We start from the raw sequence: 10,225 nt of genomic DNA, 5'->3' as shown, positions 1-10,225 counted from the left end.
CCTTGAATTTTTTTCCCAGATTCACAAACTTTCAAGGATTTCAAGGATCCGTGGGAACCCTTTAATTTATAATATAGGAATCAAGAAAAATGTCAGGGTTTAAAATTTATTTAACTTTATTTTAAAAAATTCTAGCCTGTAAAGCCAAAAATATATAATTGGAAATGTATAAAAGGTTTTTCATTAAATATAAGTACATAAAATAAAACAAAGAAATCTAGATAAAAGAAACATCCGAGAGAGGATCTTATCCAGCGTAGAGTTGATCCTGAAATTATTTTGACCTAAGCTTCTTAAAAAATAAAAAAACACCATAAAAAGTAAACAGTTTTTGTTGGCCTTCAGATCAGAGCATGTCTCTAACAGTTGAATTGAGAAATGCATCATAGCTGGCTTTCTTGGAGAGTTCGCTCTATAAATAAAGAAACAGAAAGTAACTTAAGTCAATCGATCTATATTACGTCGCATGAGCTTTAAAATGTTAATGATATTGACTATCATGTGAATTAGTGGTCATAATGAGCATCCGCTTTAAGACTGATGCTCCATTTAAGTTCTAATAGATCCAGTATGAGTGATTGGGCTTACAGTAAAGTCAGAGTAGCTCATTGCTACAGGGGTTTTTTCACTGTTGAACTCCTGCAGTGGTGCACGTTGCACTGCGCTACTCTCAGCAGTCTTATTCCTCTGTTGGGACAAACCAGAACATTTAAAAAAAAACGAAACTACTAAATTATATAGAATATCTAGGCAATAATTAACATTGTCTAAGCTAAATAATTAGGGCGTTTTTAAGATTTAATAATTTTCTTTTTACATTTTTCCCAGTTTAGAAATACTGTGTATGATTGATCCACATGAATCCGGTAATAAAATCATGAAATGAATTTAACCTCTACTGCCAGTTTGCCACATCTTTGATTCTGGTTCTTACACAGCAGTGACATCTAGTGTTAGTTAAAGGAACTTGTTCACATGGATTAAAGGGATAGTTTGGCCAAAAATGATATTAAACCCAAGATTTACTCACCCCGAGACGCATATGTCCATCATTTTTTAGATGAACACATTTTCAGTTATTTAAGAAAATGTCTTATATCTTCCAGCTGCTAAACAGTAAAGTTACGGGGTCCAGATCCTTCAAGAATGTGCATATATCCTTCCACAAAGAAATGCAAACGGCTCCAGGATGATAAACAAAGGTCCTCTGTGGGTGTTGTTGTAGAACTATCCACATTCAAAACCTTACAAACGAAAACAACCAGCTTCCGGTAGCGCCGCCATCTTAAGGGGATCGCACACCGGACGCGCAGCTCAGCGCCGCGCCTAGGAGAACTCAGAGGTATTGTAATCCGGAAGTGCACATTAAATAGCGTGAGCTTCGTCAGATAGCGTCTACTTCAAAATGCAAAATATACGTTAGCAGCCAATGTTAGTCGTTAATGATTTTGGACAAATATTATGTTATTTAATGTTAAACTGTGTGAGTGGTGCTGTGTGGCGCGACAGGGATTTGAACAACTTCCTGAGTCACAGCTGGGTGGCGCGGACAGGTGCCACCTGGCGGCGCCGGTGTGCGTACACTCATAGAAAACAATGTGTTACATTTTTTTTTTAGAATGGCGCGGCGCTGAGCTGCGCGGCCAGTGTGCGATCCCCTTTAAACTCCTCTGTATTCAGGAGAGTATTAGCGTCGTGTACGCACTTTTCTTAGTGACGTATGACAAATGCGGAGGCACAATGCGGCAGCGGAAAAACCTTCATACACTGTATACGCTCTCATCTTGAATGCGGACGCGACTAAGATGATAGCGTTACCGGAAGCGGGTTGTTTTCTTTTGTAAAGTTTTGAATGTGGATATTTCTACAACAAAACATCGTGGACTACCCTCAGATGACCTTTGTTCATCATCGTGGAGCCGTTTGGGTTTATTTTGTGAAGGATGGATGCAGATTTTTTGGACTTGAAGGACGTGGACACCGTAACATTTGTTTAACTGAAAGATCTAAAACATTTCCTTAAATAAATGAAAATGTGTTTGTCTGAAAAATGATGGACATATGCATCTCGAACGGCTTTGGGGTGAGTACATCATGGGTTTAATATCATTTTTGGCCGAACTATCCCTTTATATACATTTCGACTGTACCAAACAGGAGTTTTACCTTGGTAGAGAGTGGTGGCCTTCCTGGCACAACCAGAAATGTGGACGAACTGCTGGTGCTGCTGGCACTGCTGATAGTACTCGCAGTGGCACTGCGAGGAGCGAGCTGACTGGGTGTCTTATAGACAAGAAAAAGGGTTTTGAATCAGTTCATTGAAATGCTTGATTCAAATAAAACATTCTCAGTGAAACATTAAGTACCTTTTTGATTTTTTTAGGTGTTGGGGTGGAGGTGGTTATTGCAAGAGGTCTCTTTGTTGGAGTTTTAAACTGTGAGGTTTCTGCTTTCTTTGTCATCTGCAACAGGCAAATCATCAAGGTTAACTCCAGGAATTGATAAAGAAATGAGATGTTTTGTACACAACAGAAAGTCTATAAATTTATCAAGACATATAGGGGCGGTTTCCCAGACAGGGATTAGTTTAAGCCAGGATTAGGCTTTAGTTTAATCACGAAATATAACTATATGTTTTAACAAACATGCCTTACTAAAAACATTACTTGTGTGCATTTTAAGGCAAAACGAATGGCACTGATGTATTTTAAGATATATCAGTGCAAGCTGTTTTCAGTTTGGACAGCTCTTACATTTATTTTAGTCTAGGATTAGTCTAATCATCCCTGTGTCTGGAAAACCGCTCCCTAATGTACTAACTTAATTTATTGTAGTTCACATTGGGTATAAACTAAATGCATAAAAAGTCAAATTCACCCGTTCGTTCTTCTCCTTGTCTTTCTGTAAACGATGCTCTTCCCATTGGCGAGAGATATAATCCATGATTCTTTGTCCATTGACTAGGAAGAACGTACCCTTATTTTTTTCCCAGTCTTCCACACAACCTCTCAACTCTTCTTCCAGCTGTGTGTACAAATTCACTATAATTATACAATCGAATAAACATAGCTCTTTTTAAACAAAATAACATTAAAAGGAAATACCAAACTAATTTTATTGTGCTTTCTGAGGCTTAGTTCTCCTTTTTTGTCTTTTTTACAGAACAACAGCAGTGTATGTGTTTGGAATGGCATGATGGTAAATAAAAAAGGCAGAAATGTAGTTATGTGAAGTATTCCCTTAATTAAAAATGTACCTTTGGAAGTAGTTTCTGCACTTTGGCTCTGTCTTTACTCTCTCTAAGCAAAGATCCTCCTCTGTTGCTAAATCGAGTTGGATCTGCGGCCTTCCTCTAGCAACACAAACATAAAGACGATTACACATGTGAAGATGATGTTGTTGTCAAGTCCTTCTGGATTAAAGCTCCAGTCAAATGCTTAAAGGGACACTTTACTTTTTTGAAAATATGCTCATTTTCCAGCTCCCCTAGAGCTAATTTGATCTCTACAGTTTTGGAATCCATTCAGCCGATCTCCGGGTCTGGCGGTAGCATTTTTAGCATAGCTTAGCACAATCCATTGAATCTGATTAGACCATTAGCATCATGCTAAAAAATAAGAGTTTCAATATTTTTCTTATTTAAAACTTGACTCTTCTGTAGTTACATCGTGTACTAAGAACGGCAGAAAATTAAAAGTTGCAAATTTCTAGGCAGATATGGCTAGGAACTAATACTATACTATGGCGTAATATAACTTATACTACTGGCGTAATAATCAAGGACTTTGCTGCTGTAACATGTCTGCAGGAGGTGCAATGATAATACGCTGTGCCCGAAAATAGTCCCCTTGGTATCTTTCAATAGCAGGGGACTATTTTTGGGCAGTGCCATGTTACATCAGCAAAGTCCCTGATTATTACGCCAGAATGAGAGTATAGTTCCTAGCCATATCTGCCTAGAAAATCACAACTTTTAATTTGCTGTCGGTCTTAGTACATGATGTAACTACAGAAGAGTCAAGTTTCAAATATATAGGAAAAATATCGAAACACTTTGGTTATTTTCTGCAAGATGCCAATGGTCCAATCAGATTCAATGGATTGTGCTAAACTATGCTAAAAGTGGTAGCGCCAGACCCGGAGATCAGCTGAATGGATTCCAAAATGGCAAAAATTAAATGTTCAACTCTAGGGAAGCTGGAAAATGAGAACATCTTTCAAAAAAGTACTGTCCCTTTAAATATAAATCACATCAGGTTTAAAGCAATCTCAGAGCCACAGAGGCCCGTCAGAACCTCAAATTCTTGAAAGAGAGCCCAATTTTTCTTCCATTTCTCCAGGTCCTCAAGTATTGTCTGTGCCGACTCATAGAAGGACTTCATTCTTAAAAGCTCAGCATCGTGTAAAGCCAACAGCTCCTCTGTGTAATGATCTGTTCAACAGCAGAAATATATTTTTTAAAAAGTTTTTCATTTGCCTTTATTTGATAGATAATATGTAATGAGAGCCAGGATACAAACTATCGGCTCTGACAAATACATCAAAACTTTTGTGAACTTACCATCACAAAAGTGAACGTTGAACGGCTCTCTCTGTTCTGGGCCGAACATGCATTTGTCCCACAGAGCCACAAGCTCCTGTCGGACCTTATCGATCACCTCCTCCAAACGAGCCATCTGCATTTCCTTCAGCTGTTCCACTACTCCCCGCCACTGTGAGAGGAAATACACTCCATTAACATGCAGTGGTAAACACCAGGGATGTTAAGATCAGTGAGGGTTCAGATTACATGATGTGACATCCTGCGAGTTAAATGACTCTCACCCGTCTGATATCATCAGATAAAGTGCTCATCGCTTCCTCTCGGAATGCCTTGCCTTCCGGCTCCGGACAACTCAGGCGATACCACAGGCTCGTAGCTTGCTCTTTGAGTTTGTCTCTTGCTGAAATCAAGGATTCCTTTTTTATTTCAAGCTGTGGGGAAAAAACAGTTATTACATTTTTGCTGCATTTTGGTTTAGGCCTGGTTTCGCAGACAAGGCTTATAAAGGCAGGAATTATCTAAAAAAAACTTTTTTTACAAATTAGTTTAAACTGTCTTTATATATCAATACATAAGTAAAATGTAAGTACTCTGAAAAAGAGAGTATAAAACTCGAGTGTCTGCAGACCTCTCACCACTGTTTTAACACAGCTAATTTTTCCATTCACTCCACCCCCTCCCTTCTGGGTTTCTTCTAAAGCCACGCCCCCAAAACACAAACAAGTTACGCCGACCGCTCTTCTGGGAGAAGCATTTACCAGACGAGCGGAGCGGAAGGAGCGAGGTGCATGTAGTAACATCATGTCACAATCACATGTAATAATACACCTAACTTTATCACTATTAATATTAACAAATAGGATGGCTTGTAGTACTCACTATTAAGCCAATGTTTTGCATGGAAGAGTTTCCGTGATGAAAGCGTTGTACACTCCGGAGACAATACCGCTACTGCATCGTCGACTTGAGGAAAAGCCACGCGATATTTAGTCTCGTTTGATTGCTTCGTTTATTCCTTTGTTTGCCTTTGCTGACTGCATATGCAGGTACTGTGAGTTCTGAATGCTCTTTCTCTGCCATACTTTTGCTCTTCCTAGAGTGGCTCGTGCATGTTCAAATCAATCGGGTGTGCACATGTGTGGGCAGATCCCGTAGCAACAGGGGTGGTGCGAGAGAGAGTGATAGTCGCGCAAGCCAATCATTTGTTTCGTCCCGAATGGAAATAATTAGCTGTGTTTAAAACGTCGTGAGAGGTCTACAGACACTCGGGTTTTATACTCTCTTTTTCAGAGTACTTACATTTTAATTATGTATTTGTATATAAAGACAGTTTAAACAAATTTGTAAAAAAGTTTTTTAGATAATTCCTGCCTATCCTGCATTTAAGCTTAATCCTATACGAAAATGCATGTTTGAGCGGTCTGAACTGAAAACAGCTTGCCCTGACATATCTCAGTCATTTATTAAAGCTACTTAAATTTCAAAATGTAACTAAGGCCTTTGTCTATGAAACTGGGCCTTTGTTTATTATTTTAGCCCCCGTTTTAACATCAAAGATTCCCGTTTATCAATTCATATGTGTCAATAAGTTTGCTTTTGTTAGCAATTAACTATTTCAAGTGTATCACCTGACTGAGGAGCAGTTTGAGGGCTTTGATGTTGTCATGCGTGAGCAGGAAAATGTCAGCGTCGGGGCTGATAGAGTCTCTTTCCAGACTGCTGTCAGGTTCATGTCCCATCTCGTCCATCACACTCTTGATGTCTTTCCTGAGGCCAGAGAACACCTTAACTCTGCTCTCCTATAAACACAGAGAGAGTCTGGTCACACCACAAACCACAACGCCATCCAGCAATAAGGGGAACACCTTACAAAAACAGAAATGAGAAAATGTGACTGCATGCCTTTTCTTTGTTAAGCGTCTCGACGTGCTGCTGGAGCTCCTGCAGCTGGGTTCGAGATGGCACACTTCCTGTTGGGATGTAGTAGGGTGTGGCACACAGAGTCACACACAACTCCTCATCCTGTTTCATTAGATCATTCAGCTCTCTCATGCGGTCATTTTTCTCTTTCTGAAGAGTCTCGGCACGGCAACGTAGGTTCTTCTCCATCTGCAGAACCGTGAGGCCTTCCTCCAGCTATAAAAGATTTTGGTATAACATTTGAAAAAAAAAGTGCCTTATTCTTTGTTGGTACATAAAAAAATTTACTGTTAGACAACTGATAACTGTTATAAAACTTACTTTGTATTGTTCTAATGACAGCTCCAAGCACAATGTATCTAATTGTTTCTGGAAGGTTATGATATCGGTTCTGATGCGATGCCTTAAAGCCTCTTCCTCCGTGATCATGGAATGCAAAAGACCCTAGAAGAGCACAGATCATTTCAGACTTAAAGGGACACTTCACATCATAATGAAAATTAGCCCATATTTTACCCACCCTCAGCCAAACAATAATATTACATTAAAGGGAACATTTCACAAGACTTTTACAAGATGTAAAATAAATCTTTTGTGTCCCCAGAGCACATATGTAAAGTTTTAGCTCAAAATATCATATAGATTTATCAATTTGATAAAGACCAATTAGTTATAGCATGTTAAAATTGGCACTTTGTAGGTGTGTGCAAAACTTTGCCGTTTTGGGTGTGTCCTTTTAAATGCAAATTACCTCTGCACTAAATGGCAGTGCTGTGGTTGTATAGTGCAGATTAAGGGGCGGTATTTTCCCCTTCTGACATCACAAGGGGAGCCAAATTTCAATGACCTATTTTTTTTCACATGCTTGCAGAGAATGTTTCCCAAAACTAAGTACTGGGTTGTTCTTTTTCACATTTTCTATGTTGATAGAAGCACTGGGGAACCAAATATAGCACTTAAATATGAAAAATGTCAGATTTTCATGATATGTCCCTTTTAAAAGTACAATGTGGGACTCTAGCGGCGAGATTAGGAATTGCAACCAACAGATCAGTCCAGATCTAAGATCCTTCTAAAAGTCCCACATTGCCCCTTTAAATAATATCCTACTCTTTTCAGCTTTATATAATGGATAGTGCCCCATTTTCAAAAGTTACAAAAAGTGCATCCATCCACCAAAAACTAATCCAAACAGTTATTAAATATCTCTGATCCTCAACCCTCTCATAAACTTGCATACCACCATAGTTTGTGAAGGCTGAAGTATAATGTTTCCTTACAAAAACCCATTGCTTCCCCTTTAAAAGACATCAATAACTGTATGGATTAGTTTTTGATGGATGGATGCACTTTTTTGAGTTAAAAAAAATGGGGCACTATCCAATACTGAAAATGCCAGGATATTATTTAATATAACTCTGAATGTGTTCGAGAAGAAAGAAAGTCATATACATCTAGGATTACTTGAGGGTGAGTAAAATATGGGCTAATTTTTATTTTAGGGTAAACTATTTCTTTAAATATTTTAACATTTGAAGTGGATCAAAAAAGTTTCAAGTCTTTTTAACGGCCCTCTTTCTTATTTCTTTTAATTTTTATTTGCCATAATACAACAGTACAATGAGAAACATTACAATTAAACAGTATACAAAAATTATATAAGTATATTAAAAAGTATATGATTATTAAACAATCAATAAGCCAGAGTTAATTAAATAAATTAATACAAAAAAAAGGGTGTCAGTTAACTAGCAATGTCATATTTGCTTGTAATCTTATACGCTCTCTGATTTTTTACTCAGACCATTTTACTTTATTAACATGAAATTTCCCCAGTAAAATCAACTTTGAATAGGATATTCCCTTTCTTTATCAAGTATTTGATTATTAACTTATATAAATATTTTCAATCCAGTTAGCTGTAAAACAATGCTCAATTTTTCCATAATAAACCATTCAAATTGTATATATACAATGGAAAAAAAATGGAAAATTGCTTTCTTTTCACCTTGACAAAAACAACATGACATGAGTAATCGATATTCAATTTAATCCTTTCCAACACATGTTTAACTGGGTATATCCTATGCATTATTATAAAAGAAAGTTCATTAAAGTTGTCCTAAGAAAAAAAAAACGCGTATTGTTTTAAAACCACTTTTATAAAAGGTTTGATCCACTTCTCAAATGTTGACAACTAGTGAATAGAGCCTGCAAGGTGGATGATATTGTACTTTACATATGCACAAGGCAACTTACATCTATATGCTTTTTCACAGTTTGCATTCGCTCCACTCTCTGTTCTTCCATGATGCCGATGCTGTCCCATATATCCACCAGTCTGGCCATCGCATGATTGATATCAGTTACAAGAGTGGATGCCATAGCCACACTAATTATACAAACACAAGACAAACAATAAAATAAGATTCACTGGATACTGGGAAACCTTATTAAACCAGTTACATCTGTGATAACTGGTGTCTCATTGCCACAGGCACAGCTACTGGACATCTACAAGCAGAGGTGTGTGCAGAGAGCTGGTGGCATCCTCAAAGACTCCAATTTTATTGATTGTTTACACTGATGCAGTCAGGAAAGATATACCACAGCAAAAAACTAGAGCAACTCGAAATAGTTTTCTTTAGGCTGCTAAATCAGTTTGTGACTTTATGATTTCTTTATGATTTTGTTTTAAATTATGTACTGAACTGTGGAGCTGTGGACGTGTAAAAACACAATTTCGTTTCTATGCAACATATAGAAATGAGAAATAAAACATCTAGTCTAATTTAGCCATTTTAAAACCTGTAAATAGGCAACAGGCTGGTTAGTTTGTTTACAGTAACGTTAACGTTATCTGACTGTTGATCAATGAGCACTGGCTAAACATGCCAAACAAAAAACATCTGGTTAAAGCAATGATTACAATAATAATAATAATTCAATTATTATATCAATTGTCTTAAAGCTACAAGCTACTTATGAACGTGTATTACTTATAAATAGGAAGTTACTAGGTTAGATCTTAAATGACATTCTGTGTAATGCACAATGCATTTAACCTTAAAGTTAGGAGTCTTTAGCTTGTGGTTTCATATTCCCAGCCACAAGTCGGGGATGTTTCTAAGTAAGATACACAATGTAATGCATTGAAATAACAATTGTCTTAAATTATTATCAAGCTACAAGCTACTTATGAACGTGTATTACTTATAAATAGGAAGTTACTAGGTTAGATCTTAAATGACATTCTGTGTAATGCACAATGCATTTAACCTTAACGTTAGTAGTCTTTAGCTTGTGGTTTCAAATTCCCAGCCACAAGTCGGGGATGTTTCTAAGTAAGATACATAATGTAATGCATTGAAAAAACGGAGGTTAAAAATGTAAAATAAATGTATTTTTAAGAAGTCAGAATGAAGTCTAGAAAGAAGCGCACTACGATCTAAAGACACAGCCAAAATAAAGTTTGTTGTTGCGGTTTAAAAATATATGATCTTCAAAAGCTGCACACACTTACCTTCGTCGACAAGACATCTTTGTACCGCTATAAACAACACCAATCCGTTGATAAACTTAATAATCTATCAAATATGAACGAAATAAAACTCGTCTCGCTCCACAGCAGACGACTCCGAGCGGTAAAAATTTGAATCTCCGATGACGTCTCTTCCCTCTTCTTCGCGTGCTGCAGCGTCGTGTGGCTGCACAGAGTGACACCGCGCGTCCTGGAGCGGTATAACGTTAGAATCGCAGTCA

The 10,225-nt window shown here is 37.5% G+C and overlaps 1 protein-coding gene across 2 annotated transcripts; it reads right to left on the bottom strand.

Moving 5' to 3' along the window:
- Positions 1-125: 125 nt before the first annotated feature.
- LOC129424022 (protein regulator of cytokinesis 1) lies at positions 126-10,145 on the bottom strand. 2 transcript variants are annotated; one of them, XM_055180564.2, is made up of 14 exons: positions 9,987-10,145; positions 8,723-8,855; positions 6,785-6,907; positions 6,446-6,679; positions 6,172-6,342; positions 4,825-4,974; positions 4,562-4,712; positions 4,296-4,432; positions 3,257-3,352; positions 2,878-3,024; positions 2,367-2,462; positions 2,167-2,283; positions 589-687; positions 127-412 (listed from the first exon to the last, which is right to left on the bottom strand). In XM_055180564.2, exons 1-14 carry the CDS (start codon positions 10,001-10,003, stop codon positions 347-349), a joined length of 1,737 nt encoding a protein of 578 aa, XP_055036539.1. In that variant the 5' UTR covers positions 10,004-10,145; the 3' UTR covers positions 127-346. The 2 variants fall into 2 exon arrangements, with proteins under 2 accessions (XP_055036540.1, XP_055036539.1); XM_055180565.2 differs by lacking the exon at positions 2,167-2,283 and having other exon boundaries at positions 126-412.
- Between the last annotated feature and the right edge of the window lie 80 nt (positions 10,146-10,225).

This window comes from Misgurnus anguillicaudatus, chromosome 9, assembly GCF_027580225.2.
Source record: "Misgurnus anguillicaudatus chromosome 9, ASM2758022v2, whole genome shotgun sequence".
NCBI classification, from domain to species: domain Eukaryota; kingdom Metazoa; phylum Chordata; class Actinopteri; order Cypriniformes; family Cobitidae; genus Misgurnus; species Misgurnus anguillicaudatus.
This window is presented reverse-complemented; position numbering and strand designations above follow the sequence as displayed.